This window comes from Gekko japonicus, unplaced genomic scaffold (genome assembly GCF_001447785.1).
Source record: "Gekko japonicus isolate JY-2015 unplaced genomic scaffold, Gekko_japonicus_V1.1 scaffold254, whole genome shotgun sequence".
Taxonomy (NCBI): domain Eukaryota; kingdom Metazoa; phylum Chordata; class Lepidosauria; order Squamata; family Gekkonidae; genus Gekko; species Gekko japonicus.
The window spans coordinates 1311208-1335704 of NW_015172010.1; the positions used below are offsets into that span (position 1 = coordinate 1311208).

At 43.3% G+C, this 24497-nt stretch overlaps 2 protein-coding genes across 2 annotated transcripts in view; one reads left to right on the forward strand and one right to left on the reverse strand.

Annotated features, from left to right (window-relative positions):
* The window catches only part of MKRN2OS (MKRN2 opposite strand), a 7350-nt gene extending 5690 nt beyond the window's left edge, over window positions 1-1660 (reverse strand). The window contains exons 1-2 of the mRNA XM_015420252.1: window positions 1413-1660; window positions 760-809 (exon numbers count right to left, since the gene is read on the reverse strand). Coding sequence (XP_015275738.1) covers window positions 760-809; window positions 1413-1630 — 268 coding nt within the window. The 5' untranslated portion in view covers window positions 1631-1660. The remainder of the gene's footprint in view (window positions 1-759; window positions 810-1412) is intronic.
* A 273-nt stretch (window positions 1661-1933) lies between these two features.
* On the forward strand, window positions 1934-24436 carry MKRN2 (makorin ring finger protein 2). The gene is made up of 8 exons (XM_015420251.1): window positions 1934-1967; window positions 5682-5810; window positions 7000-7178; window positions 11154-11464; window positions 12998-13212; window positions 14702-14812; window positions 20950-21094; window positions 23496-24436. Exons 2-8 carry the CDS (start codon window positions 5689-5691, stop codon window positions 23634-23636), a joined length of 1224 nt encoding a protein of 407 aa, XP_015275737.1. The 5' UTR covers window positions 1934-1967; window positions 5682-5688; the 3' UTR covers window positions 23637-24436.
* The last annotated feature ends 61 nt before the right edge of the window (window positions 24437-24497 follow it).

Here is a 24497-nt window from a genome sequence, read left to right on the forward strand (position 1 = left end):
AAAGCCATGTCCTGCAATACACAAAGTCTGAAGATCCTCCTTGCTATGCTGTATGCAGAACAGCAGCCTTCTCCCAGACCAGAAGGAATGCTTGATTGGGACTTCTCTCTTCTTCATCATCACCTGCTGCCAGGAAAGTCTGGGCACCACTGCACTCTGACAGGTCAGGGAGAGGAAGTGTGTGTGTTCATGCACTTGCACACAGTGAAGGTAGAGGTCTGCTGTTGATCTCTTGTATGGGGCCCACAAAATCTCAACATCTGGTTCTGTTCCTTGTCTCTTCCACCCAACATCAGAGAGCACAATAGACCCAGATAAGTGGCAGAGAGAGCTGGTTTGGTGTAGAGTTTAAGAGCGCGGACTCTAATCTGGGAGAACTGGGTTTGATTCCCCACTCCTCTGCATGCAGCTGTTGTGACCTTGGGTCAGTCATAAATTCTTTCAGAGCTGTTCCCTCAAGGGCAGTTCTTTAGAGAGCTCTCTCAGCCCCACCTACCTCACAGGACGTCTATTATGGGGAGAAGGGAAAGAAATTGTAAGCAACTCTGAGACTCCTTCAGGTAGTGAAGGGTGCGGTATAAATCCAATCTCTTCTTTTTCAGATAACACATCCATTGCTGACCTTGCTTGACTGCGCATAAATCTGCATTCCCTGCTTTATAGTAAATCCACTACATAGCAATGTGAAGTTGAATGTTCAATACACACAAGAGGTGCAGAGAGAAAACAGCTGAGATGTTAATTACAAAAAACTCTTACCATTAGTACTGGTTATTCCAACATGAAGATCAGAATTTCCATCATACCCTCTGGAAAAAAAATTAATATTTTTCTTACTAGAAAACATTTTTGGGCTTTTTTTAAAAGCTGTACTTATGCTGTACAGACAGAAGTCCTGTTTTTTCCTGAAAGAGACATGTGACGCAGACAAATCTAGTCATTGTTGAGTCCCATTTTGATCTATTGCAAAAGCATTTATTGAAATTAACCAAGGAGGCGATTTGGGGATAAGTGACTCTACACAGCTTTTGCAACAAACCAGACAATGCAGTCCATTTGGTTTCAAGAGAAATTGTTTCCAGGTTCTGCTTATATTAGCAAAACAAGAAGATGTAGATTTATGTGAGTGGGCAACTCTTGAGTCCCTGACTGCATCAGGACAGGCACAGAATTATGTGGTAGAACATATGCTCTGCCTATCAAGGTCTCCAGTCCCTGGCAATTCTAGCCTTGCTAAAGATTACACAGAACACACACCTGGCTCGACTGTAGAGATCAACTGCCAGTCTTGGACTACTAGCCTCTCTCAGGAGAAGGCAGCTTCATACATTCCTATTCTGACAACACAACAAGGTGATGATACACAATATCTAATTTAGTACTGTCAAAAAGAAAAGTGAGAATAACCATACCTTAGAAATGTTCCTGAAGTAGGCTTAAGTAAAAAAGAGCATTTTTCTCTGTGCCCATTAACAAAAGGGCTGGGAATACTGACAGGTGCATCTTCCAGTCTCCTGCAGCTCACACTCTGTCTACACAGAGGACAGTACTTTGGCACGTAAGGGAAAAATATGTCTTTCTTACAGTGGCTGATTTTTATTAAGGCTGTCTCTGAATCCAGTAGCTGCATCACGTCAGCCACTGCCTTGTACCTGTCACACCTCAGTGACGAAAGCCAGTACTAGCTACTCAGCTGGCAAAGGGAAGGGATTTGTTGAGCATTATCAAGTATGACAGCTTATATAGCCAATCATGCTTAGAATAGGAAACAGACGAAAGCGGTGAGAAGACGGGGGTGTGTCTTTGTCTGCTTGTATCCCGCTCGTTTTAAGAACCCTGTGTTTTATTCGCTTTAGAATGACCTTAAAGTTTTCGGGCAGATTAAACTCCTTCAAACAAGTTTGACAAACATGTTTAGTAGTGTATACTGCAAAGATCAAGAGAGAGAACGTCAGAGTCTCAGACAGGTGGGAAAGATACCGAATCCTTAAGGTTTGGGGGGGGGGAGGTGGAGACGAGAAATCCGTATTTTTTTACTATGGTGCGCTCAATGGTTACATGATCAAATGGTGCTGAAGCGGCCCGTCTTCTCTCCGTAGGGCAGCTTGGGGACGCTCTAACTCTTTCTCTATGATTCAGGCGGGAGCTCGCTCTGGTTTCCGTCGTCAACCTCCGCGCCCAGCTTGCCCTACCATAGACATTTTGCCAGTCTGTACGATCGAGGTCGTCGCTTAAAGGTTTCCGATGGGAAACCAGTTCCCGTAGAAAGGGGCCGGATTGCTTTGGCGGGGCTCCCAAGCGGCTCCTCCCCCAACCCTTTCCCCTTCCCCTCCACTACGTTTGGCGGAACCAAAATGCGAAGGTCTGCGTGGGGAGGGGACGCCGACGAAGCGAAGCCGGAGGAGACATGAGCAGCACTAAGGACGTGACCTGCAGGTCAGAGCCCGACACCCGCCGTTTGGTCGGTGCCGGAGGAGCCTCCCCCCGCCGCCGCCCCATCCCACCGCACGCAATTCTTTCGGCCGGGCTCGCTCCGCCCCCCGAGGGGGGAGGGGTCCAGGGGCGCTCGCGCTCCCTCCGGCGGCCCCGTTCCCCCCCACCGCCCTTCCCCCAGCCCAAAGGGAGGCAGGGAAGGAGGACCTGCAGTGCTGATGGCTTCATCGCCCTGGCAACAGCCCTTCGGCAGCCCACGCGGGCCTCCTTCCCCGCGCCTCTTTTTTGATGGGTTCCTTGGAGCCCCTGGCCAAAGCGTGGGGTGGGTTCTGGATGCGTCGCTCGCGGCGAATGAGGGCTGTGTGGTCCGGTGTTTCGACGGTATTTGGCGCGGCTCCTCTCCTCGCCATTGCCAATAATCTGCAGCGCTCTTGTCACCCTGCGTGATCGAAGGGGCACGTATGCGCCCTACACACTTTCCATTCAGTCCGCTGTGGAATAGGTTTTGTGCGGAAGGAAGGAAGATTTCCTTTTGCCGCCTCTCGCTCCTGCTGGTTTAATTGTTATGACCGATGTGGGGGAATGTGCCCCCTGTGGCCAGTGAGAAGCTGAACATTAAAGGGGACCTGCTGACCAAGTGGCACGGCTCCTAGTACCAGTTGGGAAGAAATACTGAGAATCGAACGTGATGGGATCAAAAAGAGTTTATTGAGGGGAAGGATTAGCACACTCGAAGCAGCCATGATAACTTGAGCACTCCGCAGCAGTGGACACTGGAATGTTGATAGTAATATACAGGTATTCCAAATGGCAGTAAGGTTTGAATTCCAAAACAAAATATTCTTTTGTCTTCTAGCTTGGAATGTAGGAAAGGGACCAGGGGAACTACTAGGTATGCCTCCTGAGTGGCCAAAGGTGAAGAGAGAGTGCCGGAGTCCTGGGAACATTTCTGTAGAAGGAAAGAAAGGGAAGATTTGTTGTAGGCAGCCTTGGTTGACTCACAGAACTAGAATTAGGAGTGGGAAATTACTATCAGTCCAAAATAGATCATGCTGGACTATGAATTTCTTGATGAAAAATGCTAACTCCCTTGGGTAGTGAAGGGCGGGTATAAATCCAATCCCTTCTTCTCTTCTTCTAATATGTGCATAGGTCTTTGTTGGTAGGTTTGTTCATGCAGCAGGATCCTTTGTTCTGAATGTACCTTGATTAATAGCTTGAGAGGTTTGTATTATCAATGCAAAGCTAAATTAGGTGACATGAGAAGCTTCGCTTCTCTCTCTCTCTCTGCTATTGCCAATGAACAGGAGCTAAATTAGGTGACATGAGAAGCTTCGTTTCTTTCTCTCTGCTGTTGCCAATAAACATGAGATCAAGGTAGGGTGATGCACCATCCCATAAACTCTCTGCTGGTTCTTAATGTCTGTCTTGGAGATAGCCCCAAACTTAATCTTTGGGCCTTTTGTGACTGGCAGAGAAGAGCTGATCTCAGTTGCCAAGATGGAAGGGAGAGAATAAATAGTGATGGCAGCAGCAATCTGCTAAGTGACTGAAGCCTGAATTAGTGAAGGTGCAGAATCGAACATACCACAGACTGGTATGTGTGTACACAGTGTGTACAAGGAGCTGCCCTTGAAGAGGATATGGAAACTTCAGACAGCACAAAATGCTGCGTGTTGTTTATTGTCTGGAGTGTGGTGTAGTTCACATGTTTCATCCCTGCTAAAATCATTGCATTGGCTGCGTATCTGTTTCTGGGCCATACATGAAGCTTCCTTATATTGAATCAGATCATTGGAGCCTCAAGGTCAGTATTACCTACTCAGACTGGCAGTGGCTCTCCAGCGTCTTCTGCAGAGGTCTTTCACATCACCTATTGCTTGGTTATTTCAACCAGAGATGCCAGGGCTTGAACCTGAGACTTTCTGCGTGACAAGCTGATGCTGTACTATTGAGCCACACACTCATTTCTTAAAAGCAGTTTTAAATGCTGGTTATGAGCTATAAAGCCTTCCGTGGACTAGGACCCATGTATTTTCAGGACTGTCTCTCCCACTATATCCCTGGGCAGCATCTTGACTCATCAGACTCAGGCCTACTTAGAGTGTAACCATGCAAGCAGAATAGGTTTGTTATCTGCCTGCACCAGAGGTTTTGTGGCGGAGTAGCCTTCCTGAGCAAGTCAGGAAGTCCTTCACATTATTCGCCTTTCAAAAACAGTATAAGACTGAATTACTTAGGTAGGCTTTCCAGCAGATAAATGTTTTAAATCTGAGTTCTACATAGGTGTGAGTTGCTTATTTTATGGTGTGTTTGGTGTGCTTTTTTAAATGCCCTGATGGCCCCAGGCTAGGCCAATCTTGTCAGATCTTGGAAGCTAAGTAGAGTCAGGTCTGGTTAGTATTTGGATGGGAGATCACCAAGGAAGTCCGGGGTCGCTATGCAGAGGGAGGCAAGGGCAAGTCACCTCTTTCCTTGAGAAATCTATGGGGTTGCGATAATTTGGCTGTGACTTGTCAGCACTTTCCATCCCCCTTTTTAAAAATTATTGCAACATACCTTAAGCTGTTTTGGGGTGAAAAGAGGGCTAAAATGTTATTAAATGAATAAGAAACCCAGATGGTAAGTTCACATTAAGCTAATCTGTTTTTGGTCAAACCAAAGGCCTCGCCATTTTTTAACGCCTTTACAGCATTTTCTTAGAATACTTGGTACCAATTACATTTTAGAGCCCCTCTCCTAACGGATTTTCTGTACATTCTCTTTACGCCACCAGCAAAAGAAAAAGAACTGACAATTAAATTGAGCCAGTTTCAGTTTTGTTTTGTTTTTTAATTCACAGTTTATTAATGTTTATAATGATACAAAATATTAATTTTTCAATAGTCTATTACATTATTCATCCCCTTTATTAATAGAAAGTATTCTCCGGCTCATGTACTGACTCCTATTATATCTAAACACTAAACGAGGACTACTTTCTATTCTGTGTACTATCATCTTATGCTACCCGTTACAGTTTCAGTTTTCAAGTCCTATTTTCAGTGGGCTCATTTTTTATTTTAGAAACTAGGCTCTGAATGGAAGTCACTAAAAACTGTTTGCTGATTCCATGTTCTGGTACTTGTAAACGCTAACAGTAGAAAACCTTGGCAGATTTATCTGCCATGTCTGAACAAGAGACAGATCATAGTAAACTTTTGACAATATATGTTTTGTCCTGACTTTTTTCCTGTCTCTTTCTCCAGGTATTTTATGCAAGGGATATGCAGGGAAGGAAGTAGGTGCCTATTTTCACATGACTTATCCACAAGCAAACCATCTACTATCTGCAAATTCTATCAGAAAGGACAATGTGCCTATGGTGCTCGCTGCAGGTATGAAGTGTTCACAGTTTTAAAAAATGCAGACTTTCTATGTTGCCAGTGATAACTAAGAGGTGGAGGGTTGTAATAATGTTTTTGGAAGATCATGACTCCAACCTCCTTATCTTTGATATAGTTAGACAGATACAGTCCATCAATTACCCTTGACTTCAATGTGGCTGTTTGTTTCTAGGAGTTTACAACATAGGCTAGTGTCAATAGGAGAGAGGTCTCCAATCTTTTGGGCCTCTGGGCACTTTAGACACAGGGTGGTGGTCACAACCACAAAATGTCAGAGAGTGAGGTATTGCAAACTGGATGCCTTTTAAATGAGTATATAGTTTAAAAATATTTTCTTGCATATATACAGCTTCACTGCAGGAATGATGGTAAGGTTCTTGTGCTGTGGTGGTGGCTGCTGCTGAAGCAACTTCTAAAAAATGTGCATAGCCAATCAAGCCCTGTTGGCCTACCTACTTTCTAAACTTCATTTCTGATATAAACTGGTCTGGGACGATACTTGGAAGGGACACTACTTGGAAATTCCACATATGGCACTTTAAAATCTCTTTGAAAACTGTAGCATGGAGGTCCCCAACGGGTGGCAGGGTAGGTGTCCGGCACCGTGTTGGGGACCCTTGCGATATGACATAGAAATATCCTTACAGTTTAACAGCATGAGTCACCTACCAATCACATCTGACCCATTCGCTATACACCATGCTACCTTTTTAACTGTTGGGAGCAGGGCAGGCCCCACCCAACAGGCAGGTTAAAGGCAAAGATAGATAGATGTCTTAAATCAAACTGGAAGGCAAGTGGTATTTCTGTCTCTGATTCCACACTCTGCTTTCAGACCCCAACCTGAACCTCAAATCTGGCTCTTGTTGATGGTAGCCGAGTTAGTAGGGGTAAATACCACCCTCTCTTAAAGAATTCTATGTTCTATATTTTTTCTTCTGTTTTTCAATGAAGAGTCTTCTGGTGTACCACCAACTTAAGCAGTCACTCTGTGGTTTACAAGATGACATATACTTTATTGTCCCATTGTTGTTCTTCCTTTGCCATTTACTCCAAGGCAGCAGTTCTGTGCATGTTTGTATATTAATGGGTATGGGTAAAAATGAAATAAATAAGTTAAAACACATTGGAATAAATGGCTGTAGCAGTTTCTTCTTGTGTTTTTTAATTTGTTTATAAGATACGATCATGTTAGACCTTCATCGTCAGGTGGCGTGGCGCCTACAAGGACACTCTACTCTGCTGCACCAGCATTGCAGAGTCTTGACTCTCAGTCAGAGCGAAACGCGCCCATAACCAAAAGTAAAGTACATGAGTCTGGAAAACGTGAAAAGAAAACAATAGTGCTCAGGGACAGGGGTAAGTACTTATGAGTCATTCTTCATTTTCTGTTGGGTTCGGGTATGTCTGGTGCGTTACCCATTTATGGGATTGTAATTTTCTTATACAAAGAGATTTGAAGCACTTTCACGTATATAAATAGTCCCAGTTTTCAAAATCTTTTTATGTTGTTCCCCTAGTATGAATAGCAGCGATACTCAGTGGCATGCCACCTGACTCCTCTCAGCATCATTCCCTGCTATGGCACCATCCCCATATTCCAAGAAAGCTGGCAAGGCTGCTTCTTGGTGGGGCTTTTGGGTTGGCAGGTGAGTCCCACCTTGAAACAGCCATTACTGGGGGGGACGGGAGGCAGGATAAGCTGCAAGCCTTCATGAGCTGTGGGCCGTGTGCTAGGGATGGATGGAAAGAGTCCGCCCTTCTTCAGCAACTCTTCGCCCTTCTCTGCAGCCTCTGTGCTCTAATCCTGGCAGCGGGGCAGCTGCTGGGAGGAGAGCAAGCCGGCCACAAAGAACGCAGAGTGAAACTACCACCGCGGCAGCCACCTGGGAAGAGAGCGAAGTTGGCCAGGGTGAGCATGTGGCAGCTTTAGCCCCCTTTCGCCATGTCCAGCTTCCTCTCCCGTGGTGTCTGGCCGTCTCACTCTTTTGCCTGAGTTGTTGTGTCTCATGCTGGGGGGAGAGCGAGAATGCAGAGAAGGGAGTATAGAGCACGTAGCCTTCCTGCTGCAGGAGCTGACTCTGCTTGTGGGGGCAGGCTCCCCTCCCTTCATAACGCTCATGGCCCCACCCAAGGAGGTTCCTACAGTGAGACGCCTGAGTGCCCTTTACTTCCATTTCTTCTTTCTTGCTGTCTCCCCAGCACAAAGCAGAGCAGGCTCCTGGAGCCGCTGGCCAGATCTGTGCAAGCAGGTTCATCACCGAAAAGCAGGCACTTCGCCCATCAGCATCACCCGGGGACGTCTCTGCCATTTTACTGCTATAATTCCTTCAGTTTATGAATGCCAGGGGGGCCTGATTCTGCTTGGAACTATGGCAAAGAGAGGAGGAGTGGCTCCTCCCACACACACACACACACTGTTTCAAGAGCCCAAACTGCTGCAGGACTGAGCATTTGTAAAGTGAAGGAATTTTATCAGTAAAATGGTGGCGATGGCCTCAGCAATGCTCCCTCTAAGCTGAGGAGTCTTGCGAGCAAAAAGTCCACTTTGTGAGCTACTGGCATTAAAGTTGTGAGCGAGCAGTTTGGCTACTGCAAAAATTAGTGTGCTCTGGAGCAGTGTTCCCTCTAAGCTGAGTTAGTGTGAGCCAGCTCACAGTTTTGTAGCCTCCGGCTCACAGATTTTTGTCTTAGCTCAGGAAGGATGGCTCCAGAGCAAACTAATTTATGCAGTAGCCAAATTGCTTGCTCACAACTTTAATGCCAGGAGCTCACAAAGTGGAATTTTTGCTCACAGGACTCCACAGCTTAGAGGGAATACTGCTCTGGAGCCATCCTTCCTTTTTTCATTGTTTTATTGAAGAACTGAATTACAAATAAAGATTACAATTTTAGCTAGTAATATGTACGTTCTTACATCACAATTTTTTGATAGATGTACATATACATTTTTGCTTTAATAATCTACAATAAAAGCTTCTTTTCTTTTTTCTATCTCTTCAGTTCTTCTATCTTCTCAGTATTAACCTGTACTGCATTTTAAGTATTTTAAGCAAACCTTAACAGCATAACCACAAAATTAAAACAAAATACACAGGCTCAAAACCAATCATAGTACTTCTTACTCTATTCTTCTTTGAACCTGAGTTCAGTCCGAGGAGGCCCATGGGCCGAAAGAACTTAACCTTTCACCCAAGGACTGTTAAAGGGAGGGCACATACCTGCATTTGCTTGCTGCTACCCGGTCGCCCTATTTCAGATATAACAAGGGCAGTCCTCAGGGAAAAACATGAATGCTTGTTGTTTAAAAGGAGTCTGTATTTTCATCTGACTCTTCTCGGTCTTCAGAACGACAGATTCTGGTTGCCTTAAACGGAGTGGGAGGTGATCTTGTTTTCTTTTTGTTATCTGTCTTCTCTCGTAGTTCACCTGGTGATTTATTTAAAACAGCCAGCAACTGCTCTCCAGATGCCTGGTCAAAAGCTGTGGAAATCACCTGCTTATATTCCACACAGAGTTTGCCTGTATTCAGCCAATGATACTTGATGTCTAACTCCCAGAGTTTAGTTGTAATTGTTTTCAACTCCCTTATCTTAAGGAATTCTGGTGGAAGATCAGGGAACACCTGTATCTTTACATCTTGATATTCCAAACCATTTTTTCCCTCTTGCCTGTGTTAATATCCATTGTCTGGTTCTGAAGTCCTTGAAATCTCGAATAAAACTGAAGTATTCGCTGTTTCCTCTCATTGTCTGACCACTTGATAAGCCTGTTGAATTAAAGCCACTCCTTCCTCTAGATTTAAAACGCCAACCAGCCAATTAGCAATAAAGTTTTTTCATTCCGTTCCTTTGTCAACATTTGGTTTAAATCCTCTGAATTTCAGATGTAGCTCACAGGAACGATAATCCAAAGAAAGAATGCATTCTCTAGCCCATAAATCAGGGGAGTTGCAGGCAGTTTGTTTCTCCAATGCAGATACCTTCTTTAAAGCATTATAAGCTGTTTGCTTAGTTTACTTAAACTGTTCTTCTAATTCATCCATATGCTGGAGTGCTGGTTTTAGCATTTCCACAATGTCCATTCTTAACTCTTGTTGTTGTTTAGCCAAGGCTTCTAAAAGAAAATTTGTTGTAAGAGTAGTCCCTCCCTTATCAGTATTTCCTAAGTCCATTGTGGAGGAGGTTTCAGCTTCAGCAAAAAACTCTGTCAAAGAAGGTATATTATCCATTTTTTGCTTTGCCTTCTGCTTCCCCTTCTTACCTTGCCTCGGAGGCATGTTTTCAGAATTTCAAATTTAAACGGGTTGAAAATAATAAATTAAGAGCAAACAGATGGCAAGCCGTGGGTAATGGCTACCTACCACCACTGGTCATAGCCGCCCCCCCCCCCGAGCCATCCTTCCTGAACTAAGACAAAAATGTGTGAGCTGGAGGATAAAAAACTGAGCTAGCTCACACTAACTCAGCTTAGAGGAAACACACTGGTCCTTGGGGATGTCGTATCATCTAGTTTAGCCCTAAGAAACCGAACCAAGCATTGACGTGTGCATACAGCTGGAGGCTTAATTCTAAATGGCTAGGATCATCAGAAGCACAGAGCACATTTTACAGTGCAACCCTAAGTAATGAACTTAGAAGGGTGTAACTGTTTAGAACTAGTCTCCACTCAAGTGGCAGTTTCAGGGGACCTGCTTAGTGTTATCCCACAAAAGTGAATGGAAACCACTCATTTGAAGGGAAAATTAAGTGCTGCATTTTGGGCCATGTTTTTAATCTGGGCAAAACCTGCTTGCTTCTAACTTCCAGGATCCTTGAAATGTACAGGGCCTCCCTTCTGGTACACTCTGCTTCTCCTCACGATGAGCATTTTGTTAGAGATGATTAGGAATTATTTTTCCTATCTTGATTTAGACTTTTGGTAACATTTTGGTGTTATGTTATGAGATAAATGCAGGACTTATATCTAATTCCTTGTGGTGTGTAGTGGCTACTTGGTACTACAAGCAAAGAGATCCTTCACTTCCAAAGGCAGTGAATGTCTGGATATCAGCAGTAGGGGGCAGCATCAGGGGGCCTGTGCCCTCTAGGCCGGGCAACTGGTTGGCCACAGTGAAATAGAGTGTGGGACTAAACGTGAGAGATATGATCCAGCAGGGCACCTTTTACATTTTCAGGTTTTTGTGACATTAGGATTGTGGTTGATAGAACCTGGGCAGCTTTAAAAATACTAGGTATTGCTTTGTAGCATAAGCTAAACCAATAGCTAGCAAAAGTTCTTCCATGGCATATGCTTTTGAAGGAAACCCAGGTATTCCCTTTTTCCTCTCTCAAGACTTATGTGGCTCAGGAGAAGAAAAGTCGAGATCTAACACTGAGAGTGACTTGGCATGTTGCAGTCTCCAAAGTGATATTCCAGAAACAAAGCCCCATTCATATTTGGAAGCAATCCGCTGTGGGCTTGAAGAGGAAGACTCTGACCCTGGAAGTTTGTATACTGATGGTGAACAGCTGTGTCCTTATGCGGCAGCTGGCACATGCCAGTTTGGTGACCGATGTCTCTATCTCCATGGGCAATTATGTGAAATCTGTGGGTTGCATGTGCTTCACCCTTTTGACCCAGAACAGAGGAAGACTCATGAGAAGGTAAATGCGACATGAAATATAGCCAGCTTCAACATGATGTTGTATTATATTAAAACCTTAAAGACTAAGAGATTTATTATGGCATAAATATTTATGGAGTAGGGTCCACTTAATCAGATGCTGCGAGAGTTCTTGTTTTTACTACTATACATTCTTCTCTGGGATCATATTTCATGTTCATTATGAATATAATTGGTTGGGAGGTGTTAAAATTCAGTTTAATATATACATATAGTTTGTGTGTGTACACATCCCTTAATATTTGTTTTAATTTGGCTTTTGCCCCAATTGTTAGCCGCCCTGAGCCTTAGGGGAGGGCCGGATATAAATCGAATTATAAATAAATAAAATAAATATAATATCTTACAATATACGACAAATACAATATGTATATGTTTATGAGATATTGTTTGTTGTTTACATTATTTCCCATTCCTGATGTACACTCTGCCCTTCTCTTACTGGTGCAATTTTTTCCTGACCTACAGGCTGTCTTAAAACGTGCTATGTCAAGGTTACTGGTTCTGTCTTAGATTCCATCCTTAGAACAAGCATTAAGTAGTGTTAACAATGGCTCTATAACAAAAATTGATCTATAGTATCCTGTTCAACCCATCAATCTGAACTTGGCCCACTGGTTACAGTCTGGGATTGTAAAGTGCTGGGTACACGCACACACAACATGTCGCAGGCTAGAAGCTGAATCCGGGAGGTTTACAGAGCTGCTGATTGACTCAGCTTGGTGCGCCATAGTTCCCACAGACGCCACGTTGGGGACCTCTGTTTTATACTACAGTATCTATATACTAATAGCGAAGGCGCCCCCTGCGTGCGGATATCTAAATCCGCACATTGGGGGCACCTGGGGAGCAGGGAGATTTTCCTTCACACTTGGGGCAGTCCCCAGGTGTGCAGAAAAATCTGAAAAGTTTAAAAAACTATAGGGGAAAACTTAAATCCCCCCAAAAGTAAAAAAGCATTCCCTGCACATGCACAGAGAACGCACTTACCCCTGGGATCTGTGGCAGAGTCATGCAGGGCTCACCGCCGTTGGTGCTGGCGGTGGCAGCGGGGGTGGAGAAGCCGTGGGGGTGGCGGCTAGGAGCCGTTGCCACGGAGGTGGGGGGGGGAGAAGCCTGGCAGGCCCCGCAGCCAGGAGCTGAGCCCGTTGTTGCCGCGGCGGTGTGGGGGGGAGAAGCCTGGTGGGCCTGATGGCTCACAGCTGCGCAGGGCTTGTCACTGTTGCGGGTGGCGGTGGCGGGGAGAAGGCTTGGCAGCCCGGGAGCCGCAGGGAATACACCCACCCCATGAGTATCGTGGGTCCTGCTTCTTGTTATAGTATAATGTTTATGCAGCTGGAGTGGCAAACTAGATTTTTAGTAGAATCTACTACTCAGGAATGCTTAACATATTTCTCAATCATTTTTCTCATGTTGGAAGTTAGCAGCATTGTTGCAACATAGCGTAAACCTATAGTAACTGTTCCATTTCTTCCCCCACGTCCCTTTTTTGGCCTTCTCTGTATGCCTGTAGATGTGCATGGCTACCTTTGAACATGAGATGGAGAAAGCCTTTGCCTTTCAGGCAAGTCAGGACAAGGTATGCAATATCTGTATGGAGGTGGTTTACGAGAAGCCATCAGCATCAGAGAGGAGATTTGGAATCCTTTCTAACTGCAATCACACATACTGTTTGTCCTGTATCCGGCAATGGAGGTGTGTCAAGCAGTTTGAGAATCCTATTATAAAGTAAGTTCCTGCAACCTGCTGTTCTAGAATGTAATTAGTGATACTTCCTTCACCAATGTTAACATTTTCAGAACATCAAATAAAAGTAGAAGTTCAAGTAAAGTAGGTGGTGTCTGACTGGGTGGAGTTTTTAATAGAATGTGTGAATGAAGCCCATGAAGTCAATGGAACATCTATTCCCAAGTATTAGCCTGAAAGAGCGAAAGCTTTTTATTTTTCCTTTTTGGCCTTAAATATTGAAACTAGGGGTGTGCAAAAATAGTGAACCTGAAAAAATCAATATTTTCTGATATCCCCAAATCCCAATATCAGTATGATATCAGGAAATAATGAGGATTGCCAAATTTATTTGGCTCCATTATACCCTATGGGGACTGTCCCCATAGGGTATAATGGAGAAGGACGTGGGTGAACTTGTGTCTCTTCTGGGTTCACTCACGCATGGCGTGGCTTGCAAAATCCATTTAAAGGGAAAGTTCCCTTTAAATGGCTTTTGCAAGCCATGCTGCACATGAGTAAACTCGAAGCAGGGTAAGTCCCCTGCAGGCTCAGCTGGGCAGCCCGGCATCGGAAAGCTGCAAGAGGAGACAGCCAGCCCCAGCTGAGGCCAGCAGAAAGGCCAATCCTGCAGGGAGGACTCTCCCCAAGGCCAGCAGCAGATCCCCCCCCCTCCTTTCTGCTGCTGGCCTTGGGGAGAGTCCTCCCTGCAAGGTTGGCTCCTGGAAGGGCTCTGTGGGGCAGTCCGGTTTCAACTGGGCAGCCCAGCAGAGCCTATGGGCAAGAGGATGAGCTGGGGCAGTGCGGAGCTGTCAGCCAGCTCTAGCGGAGGCAGCATGGAGCTGACAGTGATCCTTGTGCTTTCCATTTTAGGTAGGTATCTTTTAAGGTGGGGAGAAGGTTTGGGAGGTGTCAGTTATCAAAGACTCTTAAATAATTTATGGCAAAAGTGTTACTGTTTTAAGCATGTTTGCATTTTAAGTTTAAAAAACCCTTTGTGTTTGTCGGTGTCCTTTATAAAGTTAATATCTTCGCTACTTGGCATTACATTTTATGACACACATGGCGTGGCCCAACAAAGTCCCATTTATGTCAGATCTGGCCCTTGTAACAAATGAGTTTGACACCCCTGAGTTAGAGTAAAAGATCAAAGTATACAGTAATTTATATTCACATACTTGAAAAACTGCTTTGAGAAATCAAATGGTTGTTCTTTGTTGAAGGTGTTTGGCGAAATCCCCCTGATTTGTAGACATATACTAATTTACACTGTGGAACCATCTTAATTTATGTTTGAGAAAGCTGGATAGAATTATATAGTAGTAACGGTTTAGAATCTCAAGATCTTGACTGTTTCAAGGGGTTACATTTAGCAGTTCAGTAAGGCTTTGCTGTTCTCTGATTCGCTTTAAAACTGCCCTTTTCATGCTGCTGAACAGATTCTTCTCACCAAGGGTTTGCTTTTCATTTTGTTTTTAATTGCCTACTCAAGGTCCTGCCCAGAGTGTCGTGTGATATCTGAATTTGTTATTCCCAGTGTGTATTGGGTAGAAGACCAGACCAAAAAGAATGAGCTGATTGAAGCATTTAAACAGGGTGTGGGGTAAGTATAATGATTCAGGAAATAGAAATGTTTGATAGGAATAGAGAGAATAAAGATGCTTTGGCTTTGGGAAAATTTCTCATTAACAAGGTTTCTGTTAGCAGACATTTGCAGCCAACTTTGGGTAACCTAAAATCAACCTACAACATTTTGCTGTGGGCCCCCATTCCACCCCATCCTAATTAGGGGTGAAAGTTCAGCTAAAAGTTGTGTTCAGTCCAAATCCAAGGCTGGGGTGGGGGTTCCTGAACCATCCCCTCCCCCCCCACACACACAGATTTTCATCCTATATTTGACGCTTGCTGCAACTACTGGAGGCCATTTTTCTCTTTTACCATTGCTCAACGAAAAACACCAGAGTAAGTGCTGTAAATAACCTGTTTTGATTCCAGATACTTTGTGAAGCTATATAGCATTTGTAGGAAGCCTAAAATATAGTGAAGGTAGTAAGCATCATGATAGTATCATGCAGCAGGTGAATTTTTTGGCTACATGATAATACCCAAGTCAAAATGGTGGTATCTTTAGTAGAGGAAAATGGTGCCTAGAAGGGGTGGAAAGCAGAGTCTCCACCACCATCAGTAGATACATGAACACTTCACCTTCTTTTGTACACCACACACAATACTGTTTTTGTCGGGAGGAATGACACGTTATATGGTTTGTCAGCATGTGAAGGGACACATCATCCACCCCTCAGATTGTTCCCCTGTAAACTGGAGACCCAGTGGCTACAGTCTATAAAATGCTGCAGCCGGGATGATGACTGGAGTGGGTCATAGTGACCATATCACTGCAGTCTTGGCCCATCTAATCTGTTTTCAGACACAGTTCAAGGTGCTGGTGCTGACCTTTGAAGCCCTATATGGTTTGGGATCAACATACTTGAAGGGACCGCCTACTCTCTTATGAACCTACTTGGTCACTGCAGTCATCTTTTGAGACCCGGCTTGAGATTAGGTGGGGGGCAACCCAGGAGAGAGGGCCCTCTCAGTCATGGCACTGAAACTCTCCCCTACCCCCCCAGTTCAGAACTCTTCTGTCCCCTTCTGTTGCCATCTTCTGCCAGCAGATGAAAACTTACTTGTTTTGTTTGCATTCTCTCAGTGATTCCTCCTTCATGCTAAATGTTTTAATGGTTGGTTTTATCGCTTTGTATGTATATTTTAGCTCTGGCTTTAATGGTGTGATTTTATTATGTGTGTTAATTTGTTAGCTGCCTTGGTAGCCCTTATGAGGGCAGAAAGGGGAGGTATAAATTTTTTAAAATAAAGTAAATGTAACGTGTAACCTCACTTCAGTTGCAGTGGACAACAGAGCCTTTGTTGTGGTGTGTTCGAAGCCATTGGTCTCATTCTTCAACTTTGGTCAGTTCACTAGAAAGACTCAGGCTGTCTTTTCAGTTTTTTTGTTACCTTAGGGTAACATTGTATTCAGGTTCAAGATAAAATTGCATTTTGTCAGTTTCTTGCATCTACTTTCCCTCTCATTTGCTGCTTTATGTCATGTTTAGACACACTCTGTGGAACACTTTTAGAATACCCAGTGAGGGCCTGTAGACTTTATTGGATCTCAGAGGACCTAACAGTATTCTTGGCTTTTTGTAAATTGTGCTTTAGTTGTTATGTTTTTCTTCAGACTCGTGTATAGGTTTATTACCTTAATTCTGCAGTTAATGAGAATAAACATCTAGAAAATTTTGTTTTCCCAGTTTGTGTTTAGGCAACAGGTCTGTATTACCAAACTGTCCCATACATCATTTTGGCCCTTTTCACATTACTGTTCTAAACTGGATGTTATTAGTTGTTGGCTCGATTTTGAGTAAAGTGGTACGAGGACAGGGGTTTCATACAGCTGATTTTCTTCCATTAATGAGCTGTCTCTAAAGTGCTATGGTCATTTCAAACTGTGCTGCTTTCCCCCCCGTCCCTTGTTGCTGCGCAACTTTTAAAAAAAAACATTCCAAGGTGAGTACTATAGCGGCACCATTGAGACAGTGCTCACCTTATAACGTAAAAAAAAGTCCAAGGAAGATCATGCAGCAAAAAAGGATGGGGCAAAAAGCGACATTGTAGGAGGTACTATAGACAGTTCAAACAGCACACCACAGCTATTCAGAAGCGCAGTGAAGGGGTTGAAAACGGAAAAAGCAGTTTTCCTCAAAAGCGGCTCAACCTTGCTTTGGGTTTGTATGACCAGGGAAAGAAATTCTGCTAGCAGCCAATTACTAAAATGGGACTGTCTGAAATGACAGAAAAAATCCATTAGCAACCATTTACTAAAACGAAATACAAAGGCAGTTTGAAAAGGGTCTTTGAGAATATTGTACTTAGACTTGCAGTGTGGTCTTGATTTTGACCCATGACTCTTTGTGGAAAGTATATAGAGTGGATATAGCCCTTCTTTACTAGGATAAAATATTTAAGCTAGCAATTAATTCAACAAATCAGTGTTTTGGCCAAACTGTCCCCATGTAAAACTTGAAAGCCTTAATCCCTTTATTTTTATTTAGCAAGTTAATTTACATCGTGCCTTCCTGTACAAAAAACAACTATGGCAGCTCACAGTCATTAGAACATAAAGTACAATAAGTATTCCTTTGAATGTAAAGGAACTTGTGAGTGGGACATGAAACTGTGTGGGAAAACTGCAGCCAAGACATTTTAAATTTTCTGTGACTGAGCAGTGTATTATTTGCATTCTGTGTAGCATTTGGTTAAATGCTTGTTGCATCTAACAAAATGTCAGCTGTGTGGTTCTGTGACCTTCACTATTGCTCTGTTTAAACAGTGCATTTGTTTCTGAGCAGCCCAGGCTTTTGTTGTTTACATTGTGTTGCTCTGTATTTATGCAGTGTTTATGCTTATCAGTCACATCAAGGACTGTGCTATTAATATATCTAGAGCTAAAATCTGCAGCTGCTGATTAGAACAAACAGCTTAGGGCTTTGGTGCCATACTGTGTGTACAATCTGTCTATTGGCTATAAATCATGTATTCCTTTGGAAATCAAAGTACAACTATTCCAAAAGCAGACCACTCAAAGGTGTGGAAAGAATTGGCCAGTAATCCTCCTGACCGATGACTGTATTCATGTGCCAATATTTTAGGGAACAGACCTATCAAAATTCACTTTGAATTTCTGACTGAAGGGTATTTCTGGAACAAGTGAAAATGTATGATAGTGGGTGTGTAGTTTACGTAACTTGACACTCCTTAATGTTGAAATGAGGTTCCCCAGCTGATAGGTCTAGAGATAGACTATAAAGTTCTTGAGAGAACTGTTCTGCCAAATATGCTGCGAGTTAAATCATAATTTACCTTTCTCATTTATTTAGATTATTTCATAGCCTTCCTTTCTCACTAGGACTCAAGAGAATTACAGAGTACAGAAAAAAGAAAAATGTAATCATACACTATAGGACATCCAGTGAGCAATGCAGGACTAGGAAGATAAAAACTGAATGAGAATGCAAGCAACAGTGTGTCTCCTTATTATGTTTCTTTTAGATTTTTTTAACTTTAATAGCTGCTAAAGGCTATCTTGTGTTAATTTATTATTTATAACATTCATTTCTCCCTTGGGGAACACAAGATAGCTTACAATACAAACAAAACACAATAAAAACAGTCATTATAAATCCAGTAAAAGTCATAGTTTAAAAATGTTAGGACTACCATAAAAGCTAAATAAATCAAAACACAATCCTTAAAACCGTCTTCAGCTGCCTGCTAAAGATCAACAGTGATGGGTCCAGGGCCAGGCGCACCTCCCTGGGGATGTTATTCTGTAATTGTGGGGCTGCCATGAAAAAGGCACTCTCTTGTGTACCCATCGAACAAGTGTCTTTAATCAGTGGGAGAGTTTGGAGGGCATCTCCCTGCAATTTTAATTCTCGGACAGGAATGTATGGGAGAAGAAAGTCCTTCAGATATCCCAGTCCCAAGTCATAAAGGCTTCTTTACTAGCTGCTGCTTCTGAACACTCTTCAAGGGTAGCCCCAAGTAGAGCACATTGCAATAGTCCAGTCATTGTAACGAAGGCATGGATCACTGTGACTAGATCTGACTGTCACAGGCATAGGCACAGTTGACACATCAGCTGCAGCTGGGCAAATGCACTCAGAGCCACCTGGTTGTCTAAGGTGACCACTGTGTCAAGCAGCACTCCCAAGCTGTGAACCTGGCTTTTCAAGGGAAGTATAACCCAGTCTAATACAGGGGGAATCTGAAGTCCCCGGTCTGCCTTTCTACTAACCCAAAGGATTGTCAGGATTCCATTTCAGCTTGTTCAGCCTCATCCAGCCCATTACAGACTGCAAGCACCAGTTCAGAACATTAACAGCATACTTGAAATTAGGTGGAAAAGGCAGAGCTGGACCAGTTCAGAACATTAACAGCATCCTTGAAATTAGGTGGAAAAGGCAGAGCTAGTAGCATCTCTGCATATTGGTGACATCACAGCCCATATCTCCTGATGACCTCTCCCAGTGGCTTCATATAAATATTAAATACCATGGGGGATAAGATGGAACCCTGTGGCAACCCGCACGTTAATGGCCATGGGGAAGAGCAGGAGTCCTCCAGGACTGTCTTCTGAGATCAAGCCCCCAGAATAGGACTTGAACCATAATACCATGCTCCTTGGTCCCAGTGCTGAGAGGCAGCTCAGTGGGATACCATGGCTGATAATATCATTTGCTTCTGAGAGACCCAACAGAACTAACGGGGTCCCATTCCCTCAAAGCAGTCTCTGTCCCAAATCCTGGCCTGAAGCCACATTTAAATGGGTCCAGAAAATCAGTCTCTTCCAAGAAACTCTGGAGCTGAGAGGCCACAGGCTGTTCTAACACCTTGCCCAAAAGTGGAAGATTGGAAACTGGCCAGAAATTTTCTAACAGAGTAGGGCTCAGGGAGGGTTAATGTTCCCTTCCTGAGTCCCAGTGCTATCCAGTAACAGTGTAGCCGTAGACTTCTATTACTGTTCCTGAATCTTTTAGTGTTGGGTGTCTTAAGTGCTGTCAAGTTGCTTCCAACTTATGGGGACCCTCTGAATTAATGACCTCCAGAAAGTCCTATCCTTAACAGCCTGGCTCAGGTCTTGCAAACTGAGGGCCTTTGTGGCTTCCTTGTTTGAGCCAGTCCATCTCATGTTGGGTCTTCCTCTTTTCCTGCCAAGTACAACTTTTCCTAGCATCATTGTTTTATCTAGTGACTCTTGTCTTCTCATAATGTGACCAAAGTACAATAGCCTCAGTCTTGTCATTTTAGTGTCTTTCAGGCCTGACGTGATTTACAAGCCACTTATTTGTCTTCATGGCAGTCCACGGCAGTGTTCCCTCTAAGCTGAGTTAGTGAGAGCTTACTCACAGTTTTTTAGCCTCCGGCTCACAGATTTTTGTCTTAGCTCAGGAAGGAGGGCTCCAGAGCAAAGAAATTTATGCGGCAGCCAAATCGCTCGCTCACAACTTTAATGCCGCAAAGTAGCTCACAAAGTAGAATTCTTGCTCACAAGACTCAACAGCTTAAAGGGGGCATTGGTGCACGGTATCCATAAAACACTCCTCCAACACCACATTTCAAATGAATCAACTTTCTTCTTGTAGTATTACTCTTCAATATTGAATCATTTGACTTTTAAAAAACTCAAATCATGTAGTTTAATGCTATTCCCAAAAGCAGTAACACAGTAATTATCCAGAAGTAGGAGACAATCATTCCTTACAGCTTCCCAAAGTCTTAAGGCTTCCTGAAGACTCATCTTACCTTTTAGGCTAAGCCGTGATCAGTTGTAATTCACTTCTACAGCCATATATTTTCCCTGCTTGTACTGTAACAACATGGGGACAAAGAGCATCTTCCTTGGAAGTAACACTTTAAAAAGCTACTACATGCCTAGCACAAGCACCGTGCCATCCAGAAACAGTCCAGAGGTAGCCAGAGGAGGATGTTGTGTTAAAAAAATCTCATCTGTACAATTATTCTTTTAAAGTTGGCTGGATAACCTTAAGGAAAGAGTTAAAAATTAAGCAATGGATGCTGCTGGAAACTTATTCCAGTTTCTTTTCTTTAATTTTAACTTGTATCCATCAAGTTTAATACTTCCTCTCTCTTTTTTTTTAATTAATACTTTCTCAGGAAAAAGGCCTGCAAGTACTTTGACCAGGGTAAGGGAACCTGCCCATTTGGGGGAAAATGTTTGTACCTCCATGCCTATCCTGACGGAAGAAGGGCTGAACCTGAGAAACCACGGAAACAGCTTAGCTCTGAGGGGACTGTACGGGTAAGATGATCTAACCCTTCGAGTTCTCATGGAGCAGTACACTATTCAGACTTAGAAACTTTAGTATTCATATAAGTCTTCAACATATGAAACTGCTTAGGGCAGTTGGCATTTAAAATACAAGCACTGGGACAATAGCAGCAGTGATTTTAAACAAACCTAACTTTTGTATACTTCCATGTGCAGATCATGAATATGTAATTTTTTTATTCTAACAAGGACAGCTTTTATAATAGTGCAGCTGATTACAACTCCTGTTAGTTTACTGCAAATTTAGCATTACCCATGTTTATTTTACAAGTATCTACATTAGCCTGCCATGGCTGTATCCCTTACTCACAGCACAATCAAACTGGGCTCCCATCTGCTCTGATAAGACTTGAAACTCTTGTTTTTGAGCCAGTAACCTTGTTTGTGTTGCAGCACTGCCACCTGGACTAGTGTGAAAGACGTTGTTTGTGTTGCAGCACTGCCACCTGGATGAAGCTGCCCTTAGACTAGTGTGAAAGATTGTGGTTAGTGTTCAGATGTAATCCACTCTCCTTACATCTGCTGTTTGTGGTACAGTTGCACAAATTAAGAATTCCTGCGTAAAATGGTAGTGTTTACCTTAGTTCCTTCTGCAGTCCACTCTTTTGAACAGCAGTTCATAGGAAAGGGCTAGGATGAGAGGTTCAGAGTCTGTGCCCTTTTCCAAATAACATGGTTAAAACTAAATTTGTACTGGTAAATGTTGTTGTACACGGCTGTTGTGACCATTGGCTTTAAAATGGAGTACCTAGCCTATTTGCATCTCTGACTGAAATGAATTGGTTTCTAACAACTTCTGTAACTTGAATTTGTATTTTATTATCCCCAACTTTGGGCCTACTGTTCAAAGCCAGATGTGCTGCCGCTGCTCAGAAAGAGGCAAAAGGGGATAAGACACAAGGGTACTTGTGTGACATTCTATGAATTGTATAAAAATGTAGCAGTGCCTGTTTTAAGTTTTGGTATGTGAGACCACTCGAGTGGCACAGGGCATGAGTGTGAGGTAGGAAGTACTTTCCATATGGAATGTGACAAGTCAGAGGGATAGGAGGTGGTGTCTGGGTCAATGTGGAGAGAGTCTGTCAGCCTGGTATATTAGCGAGCTGATATTCCCTCACTTTTTACGCCCTGAATTTTCTCATTATGTGTGTCTGTGAATTAAAATTTGGTTAAATCATCAAGAAATTTCCTCACCATTACTAAGTATATGGAAGTGGCAATGGTTTTAACAGTTTGAAGGTATAAAAGAGCTACAATCCAGAGAGACTTGAGTACACCACCAGGGAATGTTATAACCTAAAGCGGGCGGGGGGGGGATCCCTCAGGACAGGTGAGCACCCTGCAGCGGCTATAAACGAGGTCCAGGGAGAGGAGATTGGAAGACTTACTAAGGGGGATGATTGTGTTCATTACTGCATAAGGGACAGTGGCAGGTGGTGGTAAGCTTGGGTGAGAACCGTCTTAAATAAGGACCAAGTTCTTCCATATGAGATATTGAAAGGAGGAAATCCTCCTCCTGAATTGTGAAAGATAAGGTTTTCCCCCTGCTGGTACCAGTGCAGTACTGCTGGTGTTATGTTGGTGTAACAAAACATTCAACTGTTCTGCAATTACAGTGTTTTCTATCTTTGTCAAAGTTACTAGAGATGCCCCCCCTCTCCTTTTAGCAGGAATACAGTGCTAAGGCCCATACCCACTATAGTGGCTTGGATCTAGCCAAACCGGAGAGCTAGTCACTTGGGTAGGTCACAGTTCTCTCAGAGCTCTCTCTGCCCCACCTACCTCATCAGGGTGTCTGTTGCGGGGAGAGGAAGGGAAAATTGTAAATTGCTCTGAGAGTCTGAGTGAAGGGCAAATCCAACTCTTCTATCGAAACATTTCTGTGGAAAGATTGCCCTCCTGTAGGCAGCTTTCTTTCACACACCCCCAATGCTGATCCTACAATGCTCCCTGAAGTGTTGTTTCCTAGGGACAGGGGAGCCTCCCCAGCCACAAGCATTTCAGAGGACATTTATCACTAGAGCAGGAGGGAAGAGGGAAGATGCTCCAGAGGCAAAAATCTTTCTCTGTCCACAGAAATGTCAGTAAGTGCTAGCTTGCATTGATGCACCTACTGACGTGACAGCAGCCTCTCTCAGCTATGCACAGAATCCTGATTTAAGTTATTCAAGAACATCTTTGCAGTGGGTCTGCTGTGGTAGGAAGCTCTTATGAGTCAAATGAAGCAGAACTGCATTTGGTAGGAAGAATGATGATTTAACTGCTCCAGACCCTTTTTGATCAAACTGCCTGCAATACTTCAAGCACATTCAAGATGAATACTGGCTTAGATATGCTATTAATAAAAGTTGCCTGTGTTTTTTTGTATTAGTTCCTCAACTCTGTTCGACTCTGGGATTTTATCGAGGATCGAGAAACTAGAACATTGCCAGTTACTGAGGATGTGACTGAACTTGGAGAGCTTTTCATGCATCTCTCCGGAACAGATGCTGAATCTTCTGCTCCTCCCTGAAACACAAGATCTCTACTATGTTGTCTCCTATATCAGTCTTTCTGTTCCTTAGATAGCTTTGTACCATTTACCACAATATTAGAATTACTGTGCCATGGGGCTTATTAAGGTCCTGGTGAAATTCTAGTACAACACTGTTGTTGTAGAGCAAATCTGTTTAAGTCCAATAAAAGTGAGTGCTTTGGATACAATGGTAGATGTAATCAAATATGAAAAGAGAGTTCCACTAACTTGGGACGGGACGTATTCCTGTTACTAATGATGGCCAACCACCTCAGTGCTGGAACACATGTTTATAAATATACCCAGGTGAAGATTGGGGGTTGGGAAAAATTGGGGACAGTGGACACTTTACAAATAATTTTCAGTCAGGCATTAAAGGATCCAGCTCAAAACTGCCTGAACTTTTAAAGCAAGGAATGTTGGCTTCTACATGCCTCAGTGTGACATTTTTTCAATAAAAAACAAATGCTACTTTCAGACTTCATTCAGGTACAGACAAGTAATACAAGTAACAATAGGACATTTAATTTATTCTGAAGCGCATATTATGAGCTTGTCCTCACTGCTGTTTGGTCTCACATTAAACATTATTCAAATTAAAACTTACATGATCTAGTTCTGATCAAACTTTGTGATAGTTCATACAACCAAATGGGGGTAGGCTACTAAACATGTTTGCTTAGTATACTTGAAAAACACTCAATAGTTTAATACTGCACTGCCCAAGAAATAAGCTGTCAGTTGTTACAGTTGTCTAGAATGGCAATTTAGATACAGCATTTTGTCTTTATCTATACAAATAAAACGTCCTAATTTGTATGGCGTATTAAGAATTGTGTTAAGAATGGGAGTTTGGTC